We start from the raw sequence: 25,441 nt of genomic DNA on the forward strand, positions 1-25,441 counted from the left end.
AGCTGTGAACGATGTGCCGACGTGGACAGATAGCATGAGGTTCTTGGCTAAGAAGTGGATTCCTGGACCAGCTCCACAGATAGCTGTGGTTACATTCAGTTGAAAAGGAAAAAACTCAACTTAAGAGGCAGCATCTGGGATCCCTCCCAAAGATGTGTCAACCCCACTTGCGAACTGTGAGATGTTGCTAACCTTTTAATGCTCTGCATGCAGGGAGTTCCAGCGGCAACCGTCATCGGTGTCGTCGAGCAAGCTGCTCCGTCAGAGTATTCTGATGGTGGCCGGTGGGTCGCTGGAGGACCTGGCATATGAGGACCTGTCGAAGAACATCGACGCCAACCTGGCAGAGATCGACATGGAAACATTCCGCTCGGAGGACATGCATGCCCTGCTTGCCCTGCCTGCCCTCTACGGCGGGACTGACTTCCAGTCAGCCAGCCATGGCGACCGGTGCGCCTCTGTCTCAGGATCCTTTCTCGAGACCCTGCCGCTTGAGGCTTCCGCAACTGGGTAAGCGCACGGACTCGCCTTAAAGGGACTATGAAATTTCCCGAACCCCCATACTTTTTTTCGATGGAAACTGTTCTTCCCGCAGAGAAACGAATATGCCAGAAATTTTTCCGGACGAAATCGCTCCACTCTGCGAGGAGCGCGCGCTGGGAATGTCTCTTCCGCGTTCCTCCTCTCCCGCGCAGATTTCCTTGCCGATGGTGTAACTGTACGGACCGCACTTCGGTTCCCCGTTACGTCACCGGTGTTGCACAATGGCAAGTAATGCCGCGAACTCGCGCTGTGGCTGCCGCCACTGCCGAAATCTGCCCGATCGCGCGAAAGCTGCTGTCATGGAGATTTCCACTCCCGATGAACGCATACGCGGGATCCTACGGCGCATGCTCCTGGCGGGATTCCTCGGCTCGGCAATACGTCACGATGACGTGTTGCTGAGCCAGCCGTGGTCGCGTCAAGTTACCCGTTGTGTCTCCGCTCGGCAGCTCGCCACGGCGTGGCGCCAGCTGTCCTCCCTTCGCCGCTCCGTTTAAATTCGCTCCCGAGAAATCCGCTCGCGCGACGAAAGGAAAATTTCGGTTCTAGACTCAGAAAAATGTCTTCTTTCGAACGAAACGAAGAAAAAAATCGTTTCATAGTCCCTTTAAAGCGGTTCTTGTACCAAATTACATTTGACAGCGGCGTGACGTTTACTTGTCCTTCCCTCATTGTCGCAACCGCCTTTCCAGTGTCAAAGTCGGCTCCGCCACCGACGACTCTGGCGAGATGTCCATCTGCCGTGACGAGCCCCTCTTCTCACCCGTGAAAGAGGTGGCGCCACCTGTCACCAGCGGTGTCCTCTCCACCGACAGCCTCGACTGCAGCTCGTATGAGGAGCACGACTTTGTACTCACATGCCAGGCCAACAAGGACAACTACACCATCGCGTTTGAGGCGAGCGGGACGCGCTTCTCGGACGAGTCCTCCGACTGTCCAGAGCAACAACAACCGGCACCTCCATCCGCCATGGCCCGCTCAGAACTCTCCTTCACGACGTGGCACAGGCTACGCGACGTGACGACCTCCAAGAGTCAGAGTCTACCAAACCTTCTTCGGCGTTCGACGACGGGACGTGTGGGCGACGCGTGTTTGCCGTTGTACACCCTGCAGTCTTCGAGGGACGAAGACGTGGACGCGAGATCGCTGCTCAGGCTGTTCATGAGGAGCAAGGCGGCCAGCGGGGGATCGCTGTCCAGTAGTAGGTCTGAGGATTCTGCGAGTGCGGAGTGTGAGTCGGCGTCGATGGAATCGAAGAGCAGCAGCAGCGGGGACAGTAGACTGTGCGGACTAGAGTTTCATAAGGAGGACGTTGTGCATAGGCAGAATAATTTGTTGGGGGGAAACGATAAGGGCACAAACGCGTCCCTGCCAAGAACTCCTATCAATACCGTCAAGGTGAGTGGTGCATTGATCTTGGCGTTGCGTATGATGTTTAGTGTAACCGCGGGGTGCAGCTCTGTAAGAGCTCGTCCTGGAAATGACATTTTTATTACGCTAAGACAAGCCATTTCTGAAAGTCACAGGTATCTGAAAGTCACAGGAAAGTCACAGGTAACGTAAACAGACGACAAACTTAAATAGAGAATTCCCTTTGGAATGTAGGCCACAAAATAAGTGGCAGGGCTACACGCAGCATAGCACTCACCGTATATCTTTGGGAAATACGCCGTACACCTACAATAGAATACTACTGTAGCTGTTTGTAAGAGAAAGTTCAACACGGCCAACCAGCAAGTGCCCAAGATTTGCTGTAATTGCATTCAATGTGTCACACGAGCTAAAAGATCCAGTGCGTGGTACTTCACTAAATGGGCAGGGTAACTACAAATTGTATTCACTGATCTCGGTGGATCCGCTGTAGCTTGTCCGCCAACTGATCTCAATGTTGTGGGTTCTATCCCAGCCGAGGACGGCACCAACTTGGTGGCAGCGGTGCAAGTTGCTTAGACACGCTATATACCTTCGCTTCGTGGGATGCTAAATTCGTTATGCCGTGTCATGGGATTTCGACGCACGTTCATGAGCGACGCGACGTATATAGCCACGAACTACCACAAGTTGCTGTATCGATAGATTGACCGATTTGACCGATGTATGTTTACAGTTGAGGTTGGTTATAACGATATTGAGAGGAACGCGATATCGGATCTTTATATCAGAGTGACTGACTGTTGGCGACTTTACACTACGGGACTCTATAGGGACGGTGAACAGTAAAGACAGGACACGTCTAACTGCCGCTCCTTCAACAAACGTTATTCTTTATATCAGAGCATCGTTATAAACGACTTTTCGAGTAATCACATCAACAGAAGTACCACATTACTCGTACGTGTGTCAGATGGTTCGCTAAATGGGTTATGTAAACGCATTGCTTTCAATACATCCGGGGTCATACATACGTCTGAACACAAACATAACGCATGAAAATCCACTCTGCGGAGTTACAGGAAATTGTGTTCACCGTATTATTACTGAAGCGTGTCCCCATGCGACGTCCTTCACGTCCGTGTTCCTCGTCGCTGCTCACGCTCGAGACTTGTGGGCAGGCACGCTACTTTTCTTCAGAATGTTTCGTACACGACAAAGAACATGGCGGCTGGTTGAAGAATTCGGGGACCGCCGTTGCCAACCCCGCCTCTAGCGATCTCCCGCGCCATTTTCTGACCAGGCGACAGCCGCAGGTGCATCGACGTGCTGCAGCGTCGAATTAGCGATGGTCCTAGCATGGCCCACAGTGGTCCGGGTCACTGTCGCGAGAAATACATGGGGGAAGGAACTGGGCTTCATCTCCGAGAGGGTGAACGCGCGGTTGCTCGACAGAGCGCGGTCGCGGTGGGTGCAAGATTGGCGGCAGTCGAGATACGCTGTCGTCGCAGACAGCAGTAGAGGTTGTGGAGAGACAGCTTGCAAGGTGGCCAGGTGGACGCTAAGTGGAGGAGGTGCCGTAATTTCACGTGTATAAGCCGCACCAGAGATAGGCCGCAGGACCCGTTCTTAGGAACCCCAAGCAGCACAATGTACTGAAAGTCGAGTGCAATAGGGGTGGACGGGTAGGTGGAAGACCTTGAACGAACTGTTGAAACTAAAGAACATTGATAAGACACATACCGTCCACCCCTATTGCACTCGACTTTCAGTACATTGTGCTGCTTGGGACGTTTTGAAAATTTTCTGGTAGATAAGCCGCACGCGCAGATAAGCCGCGGGCAATACGGCGCGACTGATTTGTGCGACAAGGGAGACCATAGAGAAGGCCGTAAACCCCGTGGTCCGGACTCCGGAGTCGGCATGGTGTACAAGAAGGGGTTCAGTTCTAATGTTCTACCCATATCGGATTGTGCCCTTGTTTCGTGTTTTTCATGGATCGCTGGGTCAGTGGTCTTCCAGAAGACGCTAGGAAGGTCAGTCTACTCGGATATGGACGCGCCCCTGTTATGTACTATTCGTGCACCGGCAGGGCGGTGCTGTCCCAGAGACACTGTCGGTTCTTTCGTTAAAACCGGTGTATGAGGAAAATACCACAGAAAAATAGTGATCAGATAAGCCGCACCGGTGGATAAGCCACAGAGCGCCCGTTAGAAAAAAAAATCGCGCATAAGCCGCGGCTAATACGCGTGAAATTACGGTAGATGTGCTCCAATGTCTCCTAGGTCAGGGACGGCAGCGGGAGCGGCAGAAGTCGACGGACTCGTGACATCCGGGATTCACTCAGCGTAAGCTACTAAATCTTGTAGATATAGCGTGAACGCTGTCCCCCAGAATCAGTGAGACATTCGGAGGAAACAGGCTGAGGAAGGCCTGCTTCGTAGGCTCGCGTCGACGAGTGCTCGTTCCGAAGAGGTCCTGTAACTGACGCAGAATTTCACTTCCGACTGTTCCTAAATTGTTTGGTCGATACCAATTGCAGTAGCCGTTGGTGCTGTATGGCTCATCGAAGGTTTCTCCTCACGGGGTCCTCTGATGTCGCGTGCTCTGCAACAAAGAGGGCTCTGACCTCTCCAATAAGTGGCGGCATCCGAGAAGGAGGTAGATGCACACGCGCAATAAAGTGGAACTTTGACGCAGGCTTTCGAATTTAAACCCTGACGTGTTCGTCACATCACTTGTTACATTGTTTTCGTTTTCAGAGGTTGGAGGCCAACAATAACAATGGCGTTGACGCCAGGACGGGCTTGGTGAACGATAATGACGCATTACGGAGGCTATCCGAGAGTGAAGAGGATACGTCGTCGCAATACTTCGAAGACAGCCTCGTGGAAGCGGCCCAACCACGACCAAAGGCCCCCGGTGCGCGTAGTCCCATACGAGAAGAGGAGGAGCCTCTGGAATCCAGTGGGGACGAAACCATGCGTGACAGCAGGGACCTCATGAGCAGCGAAGGGGGAGCTTCCTCAGAGGATGTAAGTCTGCAGAAAGACTTGTTAAAGAAATGACACTTGACATCGCTCAAAACCCTGCTTTATTCGTCAAGCAGTCTGTCAGGACAAACCGTACAAAATATTTGCACTGTACGGTGTGTTGTCACTGCATTACCTGATCTTAGAAAAATGGGTGTATGAAGGGGTTATCTAAACCTTATTCGGACTAAACAATACCGTCCTTCTATTTTAGTTCTCACCCTTGGTTAGCTCATGCATGATCATTGGTGCTAGTAATCGTTGTACAGTAGAACCTCTTTATAGTAAAGTAGAAGTAGTATAGTAGTAGTAGTATAGTATAGTATAGTGGAAGTTCTTTATAGTAACTCCTCTTGTGGTAAAACTCTGCTTATAGTAAACGAGAACTGCGGTCCCGATAGAATCCCATACATTCAATGGCACACCTGATATAATAAAACTCCTGATCTAGTAAAATTTCATCATGGTCCCAGAGAGTTTACTACAAAGGGGTTCTACTGTATACCTTAAATTCGTTGGGGTTGGGGAGGCTTGGAGAAAAGTGTAGTCAAAACATTCCTTGTCTCTTCCCCACAGTCTGCACCAATCGTCGCACGCAACAACGATGTCAACTCGCCACTGCGTCGCATCCGCCAGTGTGGTCAACCCTTGGTTGGCACGGACCGCATTCAAAATGTCTTCCCTACAACCAAATCCACGAACGTTACCCCCGTCGAAGACGCCGGGCACACGAACCAAGGTACACAAACCAAAAGACTAAACAACAGAGACGGCGCAGCAACATCTTTGGACGAAGCGTCATCGAACCAAAGAAGTAGCCTTCCCGACCGAACGTCGCTGCGCGAGTCCGGCACGATGTCCAGTGGGTACGTCAGTCGGCAGAACTCTGTGGATCAGATCCACAGGCAGACCGCGTTGCTCAGCGCCGGAGGGAACAGGCGAAAGCCCACGGCCGTTATTGCTAGAACCAGACATTCCAGTACACAAGTCCCTGTCCATATTCGAGACAGGAGCATTCAGACGTCAGTCGAAGGGGCAGTGGCGACAGAAGGTTCGAATTGGTTGTACACTGTGGATGACTCTTCGGCGTCAATGCAGAGGAGCTTCAATGTGACCATGTATCCTCAAAGCACAGTAAGTGTAATTGTGGGTCCGTAAGAAAACATGTCTTTGCGGAGCTGTTTATGCGGATTATTTATTCCCATAATTTATATTTCTGGTAGTTATAAACTGGTGTTGTATTCTTCATATGTGGTGCCCTGACGACATTGACCAGGAGACAGGATATTGTTCTTAATGGATTTGTGTGTGATATGTAGCAGGCAAATTGTTGTGTTCAAGCACTGCGAGGAAATGCCCATTGATTCCGGGTCACCGACTCAGATATTTGACAAAAATCGGTTTTCGACTGTACGTTAAGTGCTGCGGTCCAATTTTTACCTTGCGCATTTAATGAACGTTTCTTTATGGCACTGCGTTTCGGGGGCAAAAGCGCGTTAGGTATGCGAGTAAATACGGTATTTCTTACCTCTCGCAGAAGGAACCAAAGCAAGATGGAGCAACGCCCACACGCTCTATCTACGTCTGCTACCCAAACTACTCTCTACCAGACCTGAGTTTCCTCAACGAACTTGCCTCAGCAGAAGATAAACCAGACGTCGTCTTGAAGCCGACGCAACATCGACTTCCTCGAAGAGATGAAGAGCGGGACGAGGACGTACCACACCGCCGTGCACAGAGCAGTGACTCTAGAGCCAGCAGAAGACCCAAATCCTGTACCGACTTCGAGGACCTGTCCCGGAGAAACCTGAGCCACATTCAGGACTGGGATTCCCTGAGTGTCCTCCTACCTGACGACGTCAAGGCACTCGTCTCGCGATATCGACACGCTGCTAAGAAGGATGCGCCAGAGGACGTGACGACGACAAGGTCTCAGGTCTTGAGACCGCTGAATCTGGATCAGGCGGGCAACGTTCGAGAGGAAGCGGGCACATTTCTGGCGATGTCGCCGCCGAAAGGGTTTCTGGGGCAGCGTGGAATATTGCGAAGAGCGGCTGAAGAAGGCGATGGAGGTTGGTGTCGAGATCCAGTGTTCCCTGACGAAGTTCCGAATCGACGCCACTCTCTTCAGGTGGGTTTGAGTACAAATGTTTTTACGTCGCCTTGTTGCACATTTGCATTTTGTAAATTACAAAAGGTCATGCTAAGAGATATGGCAATATAAAATGTACTTGCACATGCGTTAGCACAAGTATGCAGTCGCCGATCGATTTATTTTACGTTTTAGGTAGCATAATCCCAAAGTATAATGAGAAATCAATCAAGGACTATGTTAGCCACAAGTCGATGACAACAGCTTGCCTGCCTCCTACTCCCTTCATTCAGTCTACCCCAAATCAGTCCGAAATTATCAAGATATCCGAATTGTTAGTTCCAAGGGACCGTCAAAGGATATTTGACAAGCCTACGATCATTTTCAGTTTGTTTCCCCTGTGAAATATGAAGTGGAAAATCGTTCGAATAGCGAAAATATTCTATATTAACCACGGCCGTGAACGTCGGCTGCTACGACCCGCCTGCGAGGCAAACTGGCCGTGACGTCATACACAGAGACAGAAAGATGGTCGGCGAATCAGCCACATCGTCCGAATCGCGGACGGTCTTTTGAGAAGCGATCTTTTGCGACGGTCTCTGACGGTCTTTTTGCAAAACTTGCAAGCAAGCTTGTAAACTTCGCCATGAAATATGCTTCGTTTGACCTGAACCTACGATCGTATCTAATCCTTGCCACACAATCCTACCAGAAGTGTAATGTAGCCGTTGATTGTAAGCATGGCTACCGAAGCACGTTTTCCTCTCTGAGCTTCTTCTCCGTCGGTGGCTGCCGCGTACGGGACGGCTCCTAGACGCTGTGTGCATCGCGTAATCTCTTATTCCATCGCTGACAACTTGCGTTCAGCCATATTTCTACTGATTTCGACGGCAGGTATACGACGTCGTTGTTGTCCAAACCGAAACCATGCACCCACGTGGTCCCGCGAGGTGTGTGCTCCAGTTCGTCCACAATTGGCTGAGAGGACTGGACGTTGATGACGTAAGCCCGCTTCGAATGGATGTATCCTACGGCCACGCCCGCTATTTTTGCGTGTCAACTACGCCCCCGGTGCACTGAATACGGTTAAAAGTCGATGTGTGTATGTTAGTGAGGGATCATGAGGACGGTTTCTGGCAGAGTACTCGAAATTCGCGAAAATCATTTCATGGTCCCTTTAAGGAAAATCTGACCTCATTTTGTATCATAACCCACGCAGACTTCTACGAAAGGCAATACTCGACCATGCGAGGTACATAATGGTACTGGTAATAAATGGTATGAGGTACATAGTACATAATATACTGTTGGCTCAATTCCAGGATTACCGAAGGTTATTTAAGAACCTACCAGACTTGGATGGCTTGCTCCCGCCATGTGGGGACTTGACGTCAAGTACGGGACTGGGAAAAGAACCTCACCCGCTATCAAGGACAAACTCTGAAGGTTCCTGGCGCAGAGGCGGCCACACCAGGAACAAGGCCCAAGGTTTGTCTGCGGTTGGGACTCAGCAACAACACCCCTGCTGCGCCTGCAGGGCCAAGAAGGCAGTGAGCTTTAGTGAAGACCTTAATGTTGAGTCAGAAGAACAGAAGGCATCTCGAGCATCTGCAGTTTGCACTTGCAACTGTCGGAGTAGTCCCGTAAAGACATACGGTGAGTGAGTGCAGAAACATTTCTAGTTTCTATAACGTGTATGTACTTTTAGAACAACAAACAGACAGATTGAGTGAAAATATACTCTACTTACTCACGTTATTCATATACTTTTTTGGCCATAAGGGCATGTTGTCGTTGCAAAATTGGAGCCCGACGCACAAGGAAAATTTAAGTACAATATTCTACCGAAATATACCTGAATCAGTTCCCCCAGCGTCAACAGGAATCTTCTTGTCAAGACTTGAATCACGATTTTTGCATACAACGTCATCTTCTGTTCTGTCCAAGCGCTTATGAGATTCCACTTGTCCTGAAGCTTTTCACAGTAATTTAGAGAGGTATAATGACCCATGCCGAGACAATTCACGAACGGGTCTGGAGGCGGCCGCCTTGCGCTGGCTGTCGCTTACGCTGCAGTGGCTGGCTCCATGCAGGCTTTGCATACACCATCTTTTCTATCCAGCGCTGTGAAAATCCTGGTTGTCTTATCCTATCTTAGTGACCTTCCAAAAGAACAACAGTCTCTGTCTGAAATATCAGGGGCTCTCTCGTCCTGAGGTTCTTCCCATAACATTCCTTTACCTGTTCACTGGATATGCCACCCTTCCTAGTTATCTTACTTTTTCTCACAGTAATACCAGGTAGTATCATGCTCACGCCCCACGCAAAGATGATTAATGAACGGGGGGGGGGGTATATATTTATTGAACAAAGGGGGAATGAAGAGATCTAGTGACGACCGCCTGGCTCTGATGGTGGCTTGCGCTGCGATGGCTAGCACCGTGCAAACTTTGCATTCAACGTCATCTTCTGTTATGTCACTCACTTAGGAAATTCTAGTCATCTTATCGTATCTTAGTGACCTTCTAAAAGAACAGTCAGAGTGGTTATTTTTAGAGTCACTAAATAAGCTACGCTTTGAGTATCGACACTGAGTTCCAAGAGCGAGCATGCGCCATCTTGTTTCCGCGCCACGCTACCGACGCGCACGTTAGCGCACGACGCCATCTATCGTGCGTGGGTGAAATGTTCCTTTCGTTTACAAGCAGCAGTTGACGGCATCGAGCTCACCTTGACATCTTCGGGGCGTCCTGGTGGACAATACGTGGATTATCACGCAACAATCATGCACGCTTCTCTATCCCACGGGGAGCATTATGTTAGCCGTCTTTGATCCTCAACTGGGGATGGTACCGGTGTGCTGCGGAAACAAGATGGCGCTCCTGCTCTCTCTGGGAGACATTAGTGTCGATACTCTGAAGCGATGCTATTTAGTGACTCTAGTTATTTTCATAACACTCCCATTCCTGCCTACAGGGAGCGCCGAGCGCCTGCCACGCAACATGACGCTGCCTTTCTTCAAAGGGGACGAAGAACAAAGACCGCCTCGTGAATTTAGCGTCTCTACCCAGTGCCTGTCACCATCAACGTCACCTTCGTGTTTTGCTTCCCCACTTTCAAGGTCGCAGAAGGAGCTCGTCGATCAGAAGAAAGGTTAGCTCGCAGAACCTATGTGGTCATAAGGTTGAAGTTCTGAACACCGTCACTCTCATAGTTTCTATTACTTTAGCTTTGCGTAATATGTGTGTTACCAATGATTTGGTACCAGGGACGTTGCAAGTCCCTTGTCATAGGACTGCAAGCTGAAGCCACCGTCCAGCATGACTAAGGCCCGCAGTTTTACGCAGTTCTGCGAAATATCGCGGAATCCGAAATTCATCATGGAATCCTTCGTTGGAAACAGAATGTCACGGAATCCCTTATTTTTAGTGCTGCGCGGATATTCGGATTCTAGAATTCGAATCAATTATCAATCACTCGAAGTATTTCATCCGCGAATCGAATACGCATTATTCGAATTTCTGAATATCCGATTATTCGCCGAATACGAACGACGCTTCCCGAAAGTGGGCTTCACCTGAAGCTTCAATTCACGTGGCGAAGCCTGCTTTACGAAATTGCCGATGCTGCAGGACCAGCACAGAGAGATTGTGGTTCGTCTTAAGATAATGTTAGCCCCAGTTTATTGTGCATACTTCGCCTGAGGAAGGGGCGGCTTCCCTCCCGTGTGCAGTTTAGCGGTGGCAGTGGGGGACTTTGATTTGATGTCTGGGAGTTTGCTTTTAAAGACTCTTCAATAATGCTCAGAGCCGAAACAAAAAGGATGTCCTGTAACTTCCACAGGGCATGTATTGTAAGCTCCTTCCTATAATCTTCCTATAAAGCTCCTATAAGCTGTGTAGATACTGAAAGAACTTTTAGCAGGTATAAAATGATAGCAGACGACTAACCTTTGTCTTTGTCAGAGGGAGCACACAAGATATCATGTATATAATGCTGAGCCACAACAGTGCTTTCAGTCTGTAATTTTATAAAATATTTTTGTTCCTGCATTATCCCATTCCCATTTCAAGCAACCGTTGACAGCTTGCCGCGGAAAATCGCGGAATTTATTGGTCGGGCGCCGCAGAATTTTGAATTTGCTGCAGCAGAGAACCAGGGGGCCTTAAGCATGACTCCAAATATGTTAAGCAGCTTCCACATACGGCACTCTTATTTATGCAGTGGCTGTTCTTTTCCTTTTCCAAATGTGAACGACAAAACTAGAGATTTTATGTTTGGAATGTGTTTTATATCACAGGTGTTTTGATGGTATAGTGAATGCGTATTTGAAATGGAGTTTACTACATGAAAAATATTACCCGCTTTAAGCAAGATCCACACAGGTGAAGATATAAACACTTCAAAAAATCAAGCTTATAAGACTAAAATATATACTTTCAAACAACTTAGGGAAAAGATGTGCCTCAGCTATTTCTCCTTGTTTAAAGGGAGTGAGCTCACTAACTTGAGCCTGATACGGGAGGGGCCCCAGCTTTTGATACCTCTGTTTGGTATCGTATAAAATTGTGCATTTTAAGGAACAAAATATGCACTGTGCTGTATTGCAAAAACTGTTTCTAGTGTTTTCTATTTCTGTAACTGCGAGTTAGAACTTCGTTATTAACTTAGTTACATTTTTCACCCGGTAACTTAACTTGTAATGAGTTCTTTTTGACGGGTAACTTCTCAGTTCTGTTCTCAATCTTTGAAAATTCAAAACTCAATCAAAATTCTCAATCTATGGGCTACACTATGGCCACAATGGCAAATTTCCACAGGTCAGATTTGTGATTGAAGTGATTGTATAATGTGCAGGTGTAGTTTCTTGAAAATGTTCTGTTGTTCTATTATAAACTTTAAATTGTATTCTCAGGCCTTCTGGACAGTGCACTGAGATGCACGAAACAGGTGATCGACAGCTGCACTGCAGAACATAATTCACAAGTGAGTCACCACAACTTTTTCTGTAATGGGATATCAATAGGTGTCTCGAGCGAAACTAAAGTGCAAGCATTTTTCGTTGTGGCATGAAAGATGCCTCTATATTGAACAACACTGCAGATCGGAATAAGATTCGTCCGTCGGTGTCATTCATGGTTTATGTACGAAAGAGACCACAATTTATGTTTTCCTTCTTTTCTCTTTCATAAAAGACGCGAATAATGATGTGGGGAAAATGTCCAATCATTGCGGGGAATTGTTTGCATCGCGGTGAGAAGCTGGTTTAGGGGCAGCCTATGAACTACTCTACAAGTCTAGAACTGGCTAGAAACAGCTCAGACTTGGCTAGACGTGGACTAGACAATAGTCTACCTTACTTGCTGTGCCCTTATACTACTAGTGATCCTACAACTATGAGCGACGGCTGAAGGCAGTTCATTTCTATATCTATATGGCAGCAAAGTTTGTTTCTTAGTAACAACTCGAATTACTAGGGTGCCGTTAATGAAACAGCAGCTCTCCATTCAAACCAACGGGGCGTAAGATTGCTACTGTCCCTCTTTCACAAAATATATTTTCATAGTCCCGTGTACTAAAACACGAATTCATGTCCCCTCCGCACTATATCGCAATGAGAATGGATCACACTCATAAAGTGGACACCACCAGCAATAACGAACATGATCACAAATTTGTTTGTTCCTCACATTGTATCCCTATTTATTCCCTATTCCCTATTTTACCTTCTCTTTTTTTCTTTGCATTAAACATATCCCCCTGTTTAGTTTGTACCCCACTTCCCCCTATAAAGTTATTACCTTGAGGGTATTACAAGTAAATAAATACTTACATTTTGTAGCAACCAATCATCAACTCACTATCAGAGGACAGCACCTGTGGCCGCTTAACCACTGAATACTTACTTCCTGCGATGGAGGCTCTTCTCTCAGACGGACTTCAACCTCATGTTCGAGGTCTCTTTGGACCGCTCCCAAATTCTCTGTGGCATCTCACGGAATCTCTAGCTCAGACAAGTGAGTTATGATCCCTATGTATTAGATATATTCTGTGTGTGTGTGTCTTATTTGAAAAGTAAAAATGTTACTGTTTACATAGCTTTTATACTTTGAAATCGGATGTCATGAATACGTACAATGCCCGAGAAAATATAAATGTTGTCCGTTTGTGCAGCGTCGTCTTCCCACCAAACCAACAGAGCTCGCTAAAGGTGGTTCCCCATAATAGGTATTTTCTAGCGCTTCCACCTGACTAGCACAAGCTCAAATAAACATGCAAAACTTTGCGGTCTTTTTCGAATCTTTCGAAATAAAAGTTCAATTTTTCACGACCTTTTTTTTTAATTCGAACCCCGAAATGTCTGTGATATTGCGTGTGCTGACAAAATTGTGTTTTCTTTTTTTGCAGAGGATGTCAGGAAGGAGATACTGGACTTGGTAGAGTACATCCAGAAATCGGATGCCCTGTCTGACGAGGGCCAGAAGTTTCGGGCCTGCATGCTGGGCTTACTAAAGTGAGTTACTTTTTTTCTCTCGGAAAAAATAGTACCGCATTTGTACGCACAATTAACACGCTCGCGTTTCTCAAGGCGGACTCATGTGATCTAGGCAACGTTCGCTTTCGAAGAGAATTGGCTGCACGGTGGCAAAATTGTTTTCTTCGTTTTGCTTTCCTCGCGCCGACGCATGCTGCGGCCGCCATTGTTATGCCGGGAAAGGGTGTTATTAATCTTCAATGCCACTCTTAGAACCTCTCTGTTCCACTCTCTTAGTTCCATCGATGCACCTTTCGTCTCCTCAATGAACTCCTAAATGGTATCGCATTTCAGTGACGGTTTCTGCGCAGCGATTTCTCTAGTACAGTCGCCGTCCGGTTTTTCGGACTCTTCGGGGACGGCGCAAAAGTTCGAATAATCGAGCTGTCCAAAAAAAGAAAAACGAATTTCGCTTGAAAGTAAACTTTGCGAAGTACCAGTAGGCTTTCCTAAGGCGCTTCCAGCTCTGCCTGATAACATCAGCTTCTATTTCTCGAAGCAACATTTCGTCACTGTACACTGACACAGGGACAGCCGTCATGAAATCCGCAAGTCGGCTTCACCTAATGTATGCGTTCTTTAGGTGAAGCTCGCTTTACAGCGCTGTCGCGCGATTCGCGGGCAGACAGCACGTGCTGGGCATTTTGAATCGAGGTGGTGGTGGTGGTGGTGGCGATAGGGCTTGCCGTTGTCGGCCTCACGGCAGCAATTTTGAGTCGAGGCTTTTGAATCATTGCCTTTTTTTTTTTCTTGCCTTGTGCCTATCAGGAATGGTGTCATGACATCACCCGGTGGTCGCTTCTGTATGCTGTTGACCCAACACTATTATTTGAAATGCCAGGCGGTTTCCCTCGCCTCTTTACCTCTCTCGTACGTCGTTTACGACTTAGCGTCGCATTCACCCCTGCAGTCCGGTATAGGCTGGGCCACAGCAACACGGCGCTATGTACAACTTGTGGTGTCCCGGCAGCAATCCGACACATTTTAGAAGACTGCAGCCAGTACGTATGCTAGCGACGGGCCTTTAAATGTCAACTTGAAATGCTCGATCAGAGGCCATTCAACATCTGCAAAGTTCTCGGCCCATGGGGTAACCCTGGACATCAGTGCCGTGCACTTGGCGCTTTTCTTTCCTTTCTGAGGGCTACCGGCCTCCTTCATGAACTGTAGGGATTTCCTTCCCTCGTCATCCTCTCATATGAACCTCTTTAGAATGGGGTAGGGTCCTGCACTCAACGCAGGGAAACATCCCACATCATCATCATCCATTCATCTATGTCGTTGTTGTTGTTCTTGCCTCAGTCATTTAGTTGATTGAATTTTTTATACGAATTTCGGATGATACCAATATTTTCCGTCACCCCAAGAGAGAAATTCGCTGGTTGGGCAAACAGAGTCCGAAATATCGAGCGACGGGGCTGCATGTGGCATCCGAATTTTTGGACTTCCTTATACATCAACTCAGTGGGATCCGCGGCAGTTCCGCGAACGAGTCCGAATAATTCACCATGTCCGAAAAATCGGTCGGCGACTGTACTTTTGTTATGCACTGTTTTGTACAACAACATATTATTCACCTTATTGAAATTGCACAACACATTCTTACTCAACTTATTTTTACGGCCATGGATCTTCAACGATGTGCATGAACGTCTCTCATGGCTAGTTCCGTAGTTGCTCTACAGCGACTTCTTGTGTGGGTGCAATGGGTGATTTCACTGGAAATTTCATCGTTGATGTCGCTACATTTCCTTTAGAGTCCTGTGAGGCGACGTGTGGGACGTACACACCCACATCTTACATCGTCCTTGTGTCACCTATCCCAGGGTTGTCTCCACTACTGCTACGGAATCGGTTGTCCTTTGTCTTTCCAGTAACAAATCGCTTATAATGATCTGATCCTGCAATATTTTTCGCTTCACCCCAAGGTCTCGCTTAGCTTCATCAGGAGGCCTGCATAACTTTTTCGCGTTTTACAGATAATCATAAAAGTGATAAGGGGCGCTGGCAGGATCAGACTACTGTCTTGAAATAGATACTGGAAAAGCGTACGAGATAACCAATCCCGTAGCAGCAGTGGAGACCACTCTGGGATGGGATACACAAGGACAAGCGGTAATACATAGGGTTAGAAGTACCTCACGTTGCCGTACAGGATTCAAAGGAGATGTAGCGTTATCATAGATAACATGTCCAATGGAAACCTCCCTGGTATCCACACAACAAGTCGCCAGAGAAGCACCTATGAAGCCAGCCACGTGGACTTAGGGCACATTGCCGAAAATCCATAGGCATTAAAAAGAAGACTCAGCGTCGATCAGTTTAGTAAAAATAACGTAGTAGGAAACTGTGTTAATGTCTGTATAGCAAAATTACGACAGAAATCGCTGTGCAGAAACTGCCGTTGAAATGCGACACCATTTATGAGTTCATTGCGGAGACAAAAACGTTGGCGAGGGATCATGCCCGTGATGAGATCATTTCAGCAACAGCGATGTCTGACTTTTTTTAACCACCTCATGTTTTCTCAATAAATACTTCAGAAAATGGAACTTGGTTCAGAGCCAGTTACCCATTACACTGTAATTACTTCCTTTCAGTTTGGGTTGCCTAGACACTTGGTTTGTGAACCTCTTTTCCAACCCTCAAGTTCAACAGAAGCACTACCAGACCTCTTCAGCGTTCCTCAGCTTGCTCTCGCACCCTTCGCTGTTCTTCCTGCGGGAGGAACTCACCTGCAACCTGCATCTGCTCTCCGAGCTTCCCTTCGGCTTCAGCCTAAGCTTCGCCCCGCTAAGTGAAGCCCCCAGCTTGAAACCCCATTTGGCCCCCCGTTCCCCCTTCCCTCCTTCCCCTCGGGCAAGGCAAGGCAAGGGAGATGAGAGTGACGACACGGAGGATGACCTACGTAAGGTCACTTGCCACAGCCTGGTGGGATCGTCCTTTGAGGAAGCAGTCACGCCCGACAGCAAGGTGTGCTTCAGCTCTCTCTTCTTTTTACTGTTGTTACGATCGCTACAGGTAAAAGTTACTCGTGCTTGCAGTAATTAGGGCAGTAGTTAGGCCGGTAGTATCGCGTTTTTGCGTATGACGCAAAACCAGTGTAGAACAGGTATCGCATCGACCAGTACTCCCCAAGTGAACAACTGCGCACATCGCATGCAGCACCCCTTTAGGGATGGAGCAATTTTGGCAGTCCACCCCTGCTGTGTCGTCGCTGGGAACGAGGCTAAGCAGCGTACGGAGACTAGTGGTTTGAGAGTAACGCGACAACGTCTATACAGACTGGGCACAATAACGTGCGCAGTCCCCGAGAGAATGTAATGGTACCTTCAACTGGCGGCACCAATGCTGTAAGCCAGAGCGCTTCATGCTGGAGGAAAAAAAAGATGTTGCAAGAAAGACGCAACTGCCGAAGCTGTTGTCAGATTGCTCCGTTTTAACGAATCGAAGCGCTCTAGAGCCATCGTTGCTTCCCAATTGAAGACGTCACACGCCAAGCGGAGCTTACGGCAAGGGGGCTTGTTGTTTTGCCTCTGGGACAGCTGAGTCACTTATGGGAAAACCGGCGGCTTCCCTTCCATACTTGCATGTAAGCGAATAAACGTATTCTTTGTTTTTAGTTGTTGACTACAGTGAATCTCGGCCATAACAGCCCCGCTTATAACGAATTCCCGGTTATAACGAACACATCGGAAACGACCGTTAATATTAAGCTCTATGTAACGAGACTCCACTCGTAACAAATTTCTGGATATAACGAACAGTTTCCACGCGACCTTCGAGTTCGTTATAAACGGATTCACTGTAGTTTGTGTTCTTCGAGGTCACGGTTTTTGTTGTCGGCGGGTCAGAATTCGAACCACCCGGGGTTTGTGGGTCGTAATTTCCGCACAACATCGGGCGCCAATTTTGGGTAATTGTCCACAAACTCCGAGTGGTTCGAATTCCGACGCACCGCAGCCCCGAGGAACGCAAACTAATCAACGACTAACAACAAATAATGGTTTAGTTGCTTGTATGCAGGCCTATTGGGGACACACTATCATGGATCTGTTTCATGCTCTGGATAAGTAAGGGTGGCCCAATGGCTGACCCCCCCGAGTTCTCTTATTTGAGTAACTATTCATTACATTCATTTACAATTCGAGCCGATCCACAAGACTGAAACATAGTAAATTAATCCGTGAGTTTCGTTGCAATAAAGATGTGTTTAAATTTTCTTTTTTTCCTCGCACTGTACGAGAATGGAACAAATTGCCCTCTTGTCTTACACAAATTTCATCACCAACCCTGTTTTTACAAAGTCTTGTAGACTAACTTTCTTTCTTGACTTCAGATGTTTAACACTTGACATTTTGCACTGTGTATAGCCGTATGTTGTATGTGTTGTATGTAGTGTACTCACCTCATCTGCCATGGCCATCAATAGATGGCCGGCAGTATCTTTCAAATAAATAAATAAATAAATTACACAATTGTAACATGAACGCGCTGTACATGTCTTATAGTGGTGGTAAATTGTAGGGCAGGGAAAGTAGTTTGTGCGCTAATACAGTGAACACGTTTCGAATCAGGGCATGCAAATCTGTCCCCCGCTCCCGGAAACCCTGGACAACTCGTCGCGGGTGCTCGAACTGCAGCGCAAACTCCGAGCTGCCGACCCTCAATTTGCAGCCGGCCTGCGGGCCTACCCGGCCATGCACGGCGACGAGGAAGAGGCGCGTCGGTTCAAGCAACTCAGAAATCACTGGGAAAAGATGTCACATGCCCCCAGCGAAGCGGAGAAGAAGGGTGCCCTGCCCCCTTCACCGACAAAGGGTAGGGATACTTTTTGCAACCCGTCCGCTCTTTGGTGGTAACCAAGGTCGTGCTGTAGACTGGGAGGTGGTGGGTTCGAATCCTACCACCGGCTGTGCTGTCTGAGGTTTTCCCTGGGTTTTCCGAAGACTTTCCAGACGAATGTCGGCACAGTTCCCCTTGAAGTCGGCCCAGGACGCATACTAATCCCCTTGTCCCCCTCTCCTTCCTGCTGTCCTCTCTCCACCTGTCCACGTCTGTACGCCGCTTATAGCCACAGTTGCTTCGCGGCGCTAACACGCAATCAAAAAAAAAAAAACTTTTTGCTACAGTGTGTACTTTTTGCTACTTTTGATGCAGTGTATGCTTGTTGTGAGGAGCAATGCGCTCCATGAAAGCAGTTTTCGGGCTGAGTGCATGTAAAAGGAAATCTCCAAAATCTGGAAAATGTTTGTTCTAGAATAGAGTCGCCGGATCGATTTTCCAGAAACAATAAATTCGGTCTAAACTATCGACCAATTCCGAATTTTTGGTCGAGGACAAGAACCTGCATCTTTTTTAAACAGCGCGATGAAGATACCCAAAGAGGCTACAAAAAATTGAAGGGACGGTTAGGCAGTTGTGACGCGATTTTCAGCGTCAGCTGCGGGTGAATCAATGCCTAGTAGTTCTTATAATACAATGGTTTGAATGATTGAGTCGTAAGACCACAATATTTCAAAGCCATGACGATGGATTCGTGATCCAAGAAATGGGTCGCTATATGGGAAATATCCCGCACAAGGTTCCCGTTCTGAAACACCAGGGTCCGTACACAAGTTACGGGTTCGAGTGGGGCTCCCGTCGTTGGTGCTGGGGGTAAACATCAACTGTAGGGCCACGTTAAGGCTGTTTGACGCACTTTGGGCGTCCCATCTTGACTAGGCACTGAAGGCAGAAACACTCTGCAACCGGTTTATATGGCCGTTGTGGTGACGTCACCACAGCCCCTGATAACCCTCGTGGTGACGTCTATCCACCAATCCGGTCGTGCCTTCGTAAACCCCTCGCATCATACGCTGTCTCGCAACCAATACGATCTATCCGCTCCTTACATTTTTCTTCAAACGCATGTCGCCTTAAGAGTATGAGTCAAACCGTGTTGTATAGCTGCAGAGGTCACGTCACGCGCGTTCTCCGCGGACGCCGACCATGAGATGCCGGGGAGGGGGGGGGGAAGATCTGCCCTTAATATCTGGCGCTGTAAAACTACCGATGCATGTCTGCTCCGTGGCGAACGAACGTAAGGAAATGGTTACGACAAATTTACGCGAGGTTGTCTTAATTGAGGCACAGAGTGGCAAGCGCGATGACGGCAATGATCGTCCCCTGTATGATCTACATGCACTGGAACATCTCTAACGTGCTCCACTCGTGTCGCAGTGATTCCTCTGACGATGTCTTTTGATTGTGGTCGAATGTTTCGTCACTACATAATGCTTTCGTATGAGGTAAACAGATATTAGCACTGCTAAAAGTGCTAGTGTGCATGCAAGCTGATACATTGAAAACAGAGCAAAACCTGAGAGTCGAGGGTGGGAGAACATGTCGTGTCCTGTCCTCGTGCTCCCTGTCTTGGGTATTTTTTCCTCCGTTTGAAATATTACCGTCTCTGTAGTGCGTGCAACCTAACGTTTGGGTCCACTCCAGACCACTCTAAGTGGAGAAACACATCCAACAATGCAGAAATGGTGCAGAAAGCAGCAGATATGAGATTGCTCGAAAAATCACTGCCACGTCCCCGGGAGAGGGAAAGCGCTTAGTACTTTTAATCAGTGATGGCCAGTAGTTAACTACATTTAGTTAAACTACCTGATTGTAGTTAAAAAGTAGTTACCAACTACTTGCAGAAATGTAGTGTGCAACTAATCGTTAAACTACTATTTCGAGTAGTTAACTACAGTAGTTAGGTTACTGCAGGCGCCAACTACTTCCGGTTTTGCCGCAAGCTTTACGGCACGATTGTGCTTCCGACTTTTACCTCGAGCTACTTGTTCGATGAGAACGGAGGTGCAGAGCAATTATGCCGTGCATGTGTACTGAATCTTCACTTTTATCCCTGCATGAGATTCATATTTAGGTGTTCAAGAACACTATAGAATGAGATTGGTGTTGATGGACAACGTTTAAAATACATTGCAGTAGTTAAAGAAGTAGTTTTAATTACCTTCCCTGAAAAGTAGTTGAACTACTAGTTAAACTACTCCATCGCAAAGTAGTTATAGTTAAACTAGTCTAGAAGTAGTTAGTGGCCATCACTACTTTTAATACAGTGTTGTTGCGTTGCTTGTCTGCAACACCGTAGGATAAAGGGTGAGATGCATTCGCGCCTCTAAAAGCGTGTGTGCTCTACGTAGTCCCTACGATGTCTCCAACCAAGGCCACACGAAGCCTGCCTCGGCCGAGCAGCATGAAGAGCCCCCGGACGGCGCGTAGCGGTGTTCCCACTCGCAGGTCGCAGACCCCGGATTCCAGGACCTCGAGCCCTAATATCTCGAGCTCATCGGCCGTGCCTGCGGGACGACAGCAGCCGCAGCAACGCCGCTCGCTGATACCAGTGCACCGAGGATGGAAGCGGCCAGGCAGCCGACAGGGGGAGAAGTAGTACGTGGGCTGTCACAAATTACTGGATGCCTTGACAAAGGTAAATAGCAGCTACCGGGGATAGTTCAGGGGTTAGAGACCGCTCATACCTGTAAAAGGCGCCAAAAAAACCTATGTGCTTGCATAGACATGTTGAAGCATCACTCGTGTATTACCATATTGACACGCGTAATTGACGCATCATTGATGCATTCTATCTGTGATGCTACGTTTTGGGTCAAAACGAGTGTTAATTACGTGAGTAGTTACTGTTATATTCCACTTGCAGTTTCAGAATGTTCGTGCTGATTAATGAGAGTAAGCATTGTAAAAGAAGTGTATCTATGTCTATATCTGGGGTCCGTCAGGGTAAAGTCTTGTCAGGATAGGTGCCTCGAATATGCTATCGAATCCGGCAGGCAAAATACGGGTGTTCTAGACTATGACATTCCTGTCTAAAGTGTTCCGTTGGGTTTTTGGCGCTCGTTAGATTTTCAAGAGAGCGAGCCCGTTTATAACGATATTGAGCGGAACGCGAAATCCGATCGTTATACACGAACTTTCGCAAAATCGCCAGTCGGGATCACGTCAACAAAGTAGGACAGTACACGCAGGTACAGCTCCCTGCAACCTTAACTTGAACGCAGCTCCAGCCGGTGCGGCTGAGACACCTGAGCTGGAACACCCCAGTGGGATTCAGCTGAACTATTGGGAGAGCGTCGATACGGTGCTTGAGCGGCAACGCGCAACCGTCTGCAAACTCACATTTTGGAAGGCACGCGAGGTTTTGCTGAGATGCAAAATCTGTCAAGCACGCGCAACTTCAAGTCCAGCCATGTGCCCTTCCTCATCAAGATCCGTCCAGGAGCCGTAGACGTCATCAATGCACACAACAACTCAGAGAAAGCTTCAGGACGAGAGAACGACGTAGGGAGGAACCTCCTTTACCTATAATTAAAATCGAAAATACGCTCAGTGCGGGCACGAAGACATGGACGTACACAGAGGAGACGATGACGCAGCACTGACAACTGATTTTAATTATGACTTAGCAACACGCCCAAGTTCTAACCCCTTTTCTACTGTACCTCGAAGTACTGTACCGTATCCCTTTCAGTTGTGCGCGGTTAAACACACCACGCTCTCACTTTAGTGCACTCGAAGGCTATGACACTTGAAAGTGTTTAGTTCATTTGTTTTCCGTTAAAAACATTAATATTGCTTCTCGATTTTGGCGCCGTTTCAGCGACTCCAGGGATAAATTCTGACCGCCATAATCGAGCAAGCTTCTTCATGCCGACCTTTACACTGAAGCCTTCTTTACATGTACTTCAATGAACGAGCTGACGAGAACGAGTAATTGGATCGTAATATCGGAGCTGTCGTTATATCGCGGATCGTAATAAACGGGCCAAAGTATACAAAGCTACCCTGGGGAGAACCAAACCAAATTCACACCAAAATCGCTCTGAAAGGCACTTCTCAGGTGGACCACCACACTTTACACAAAAAACTAGTATTGGTTATAATCTCATGATTCACACAGATGCGTTTGTCTTTTCTATTGCAGCTAATGCTGGATGATTCTCAGGAGTTGCGACGTTCTTCGAGCAGACGCCGTTCACCTACAGTGTATACTCCCTCGTTTCTTTGTAGCGCCCTTTCCCCACCACAGAGCTGTTCCTCTCCTGTATTGTTGTACCAGGGTTGCCTCCCTAAGCTTCAAACGACAAAGCAAGCAGACGATCTGTTTTTCGTACGTGCCGTCTAGTCAGTCTGTTGATTTCGATTCACGTTGTTAGTTCTGTTAGGATTATACTGTTACAGCTCTCCAACTGGGTCGTTGGTGCAAGGTCGTGCTTGGTGTAAAAAAAAATAACGACACTAACTAAATAGAGTGAATACATGAAGGAATGTGTTGTGTTATTTGATTTTGTCTGTATAATAATTGAGATTCACTCCTGCTATATGGCCTCCAAATATATAAAATTCAACAACTTGTACCATTGTAAGCTAAACACAGTGTTGCTGAAATGGCTTTAACATTTATGTGAGAGCAGCTGTATATGTGCATTTAATTTCATAACTTAGGAGTCCTTCAGTATGCAGTGCAATTAATTTAGAGAATTATAGCAACTTCTTCACTGTTGAAGATCACTGTTTTCGTGAAGTGGTTGAGCATATCTGTTCAGGCAAATTGAATTTAATTCGGTAGCGTGTTGTTTCTGTACAGGCGGTTGAATACACGTTGGGCGATGTGTTCCATTTCTCTCAGTCGAACGTGAGAAGGCTATTGCCAATATGTTGCGATGTTTAACTTCTTTGTTTCAACTGAAAGCGTGTATTTGCGACGAGGAGAATGCTAAACCTTTGTAAAAGGTTAATTTAAAGCGTGTGCTGAAACTACTAGCAAAAACTCGTGTTTCACGAAAATCAGTCTTATGGCGATCATCCTAGAATAAACGAAGAGGAATTGTCTCGCCCTTGGCTTTAGACGGAGAAAAGTTCTATCGTGCCAATGCTTAACAATGAGATAATCTGCATCGGTAACCACACCTTGATCCGTTGTTTTAGCTGTTGTATGCAATTTAAAGATGTTCTCTACACTGTAATTGGTATAGCTGCTGCTGCTGCTGCTGCTGCGCTACGCAGCTACATGGTGCATGACTTTTTGTTGTTTATTTAATGCGATCCTGCAAAGCGTAAAAGGGGCAAACGTGCAGTAACGGAGTTATGAGCTCATTTTGTATGAGGTTATATTTTCTTAATTAAGTTCTGTAAATAAGTTATTCACGTACATGGAGCATTTCCTCGGTGTCTCCTGTTTTTTGGAGGAATTGCAGGAAAATAACATTCCTGAATATCGCAGCTATGTATATGTGTCTACACTATTCCCATATGCTGATGTCTCAAAAAAAGCATGCTAGTGTTTTCGAAGCTGTGCACGTAATATTAAGTCATGCTAAATTGACATGACTGAACCTCTAGAGACAAGGTATGTAATATATGATGAAATAAAAATAAGCTCCCCAAAGAACACCTGCTCGATTCGTTAATGGCCTCTTCGAATGTATTGAAGGAGACTCCTGATAATAAATGGATCGACAACGTACAAATGAAGGTGCTGAAACTGTGTGGAGAAGTTAAAAGGTATGATTCGACCAGTGCTGTCGCTTGTGCCGCAGTGATAAATAATTGCAAACTGGATGACTTTCTGCCGTGTTTGTGTGCAGGACCCTTCAAGGTGCCGTGCTCGATTGGCACGGAAGCGGTAAATAAAAAAAAAAAGGCAATGTTTTACAGGGCTTGTAACAGCGAAAACACAAACATCCCGGAAGCAACTGCGCCAGACTCCTTTTACATGCCCCTCACTGGTGGCATGACCAATACAAAAGTTGCAAAGAAGATATACTTCATAAAGCTCCACTGCGATCCTAAAAGGGGCACCCATACCCGCCAACTCTCCCGATTCATCCGGGAGACTCCTGGATTCGGACCGGTTTGTACGATTGTACGGCCGAGAAGCAAATCTCCCGGAAAATGCAGTTTCCCTCTCTATATCTCAAACGCCTGCTTTTTCTCTGGGCACACAGACGAAAACGTCAATCCAATACCAGCCCAATTGCCATCGGCATCGCTGCCGCTTCCCGGAGCCTCTGTGTTACGGGGTTCTGGTCATGGCTCTAGTTGTAGCACTTCTAGTTTCCGGGCATTTCCTCCATGTTTTCGGGCGACAAAGGTGCCTTTGCACTAGCTGTTTCGACCTTGCGTACCTCGCAAAGAGAACCTTGACCTCGAAAACAGAACAGAGACATAGTTTTGTGTCCTCACGTTCTTTTGAGAAAGTTTCATAGCCTTGTCACAGCTTGACAGCCAGATATAGTTTCTTGGAGAGGGCAAAGTCTGTTGCTGCAAAACGACGAGCCTGCTGGGGTGAAGTGTGCTCCTGTTACATATGCAAATAAAAGCCACCCAAAAACGGCTTTCTCCTACCCCCCCCCCCCCCCCCCGCTTTTGATCTCCCTAATTTGAATGTTCCCAAGTTGGCAGGTATGGGCACCACTAACTCCAAGACTACGGAGCCTTCAAATGCTCTGATACACTGCTGCTTTGCATCGCTGGTACGAAAGCATTAATAAATGATGGTATATTGAGATGAGAGATGGTTATATAAATGATGGAGGTATTGATGGTATACAGGATGTGGCTATACCATGTTGGCAACTCCAGAATGAACATTATAATTTTTTACTGAGGCTGTGAAACTTGAGTCATTTGCCGCAGTGAAAACGAGCGTAATAATTAATGCTCCTAGTGCAGTCGAGAATGCGAGTAATCCGTTCGGTGAGGTCGCAAAATAGAAACGCATTATTCCACGCGTTCATCGCGAGCATGCAACTTCACTGACTGCTGCATCGCACACATGTCGACTGTAGTGCTGCAGGT

The 25,441-nt window shown here is 47.3% G+C and overlaps 1 protein-coding gene across 3 annotated transcripts in view; it reads left to right on the forward strand.

Moving 5' to 3' along the window:
- Positions 1–24,034, forward strand: part of LOC135386307 (uncharacterized) — a 72,611-nt gene extending 48,577 nt beyond the window's left edge. For all 3 annotated transcript variants that reach the window (XM_064616143.1, XM_064616142.1, XM_064616141.1), the window contains exons 3-16: positions 214–510; positions 1,236–1,941; positions 4,677–4,949; positions 5,523–6,080; positions 6,484–7,077; positions 8,361–8,694; positions 10,015–10,191; positions 11,954–12,024; positions 12,881–13,055; positions 13,447–13,552; positions 16,174–16,546; positions 18,151–18,394; positions 20,770–21,056; positions 22,566–24,034. In XM_064616143.1, coding sequence (XP_064472213.1) covers positions 214–510; positions 1,236–1,941; positions 4,677–4,949; positions 5,523–6,080; positions 6,484–7,077; positions 8,361–8,694; positions 10,015–10,191; positions 11,954–12,024; positions 12,881–13,055; positions 13,447–13,552; positions 16,174–16,546; positions 18,151–18,394; positions 20,770–21,017 — 4,156 coding nt within the window. In that variant the 3' untranslated portion in view covers positions 21,018–21,056; positions 22,566–24,034. The remainder of the gene's footprint in view (positions 1–213; positions 511–1,235; positions 1,942–4,676; positions 4,950–5,522; positions 6,081–6,483; positions 7,078–8,360; positions 8,695–10,014; positions 10,192–11,953; positions 12,025–12,880; positions 13,056–13,446; positions 13,553–16,173; positions 16,547–18,150; positions 18,395–20,769; positions 21,057–22,565) is intronic.
- Positions 24,035–25,441: the final 1,407 nt, after the last annotated feature.

This window comes from Ornithodoros turicata, chromosome 2 (assembly GCF_037126465.1).
Source record: "Ornithodoros turicata isolate Travis chromosome 2, ASM3712646v1, whole genome shotgun sequence".
Lineage (NCBI taxonomy): Eukaryota > Metazoa > Arthropoda > Arachnida > Ixodida > Argasidae > Ornithodoros > Ornithodoros turicata.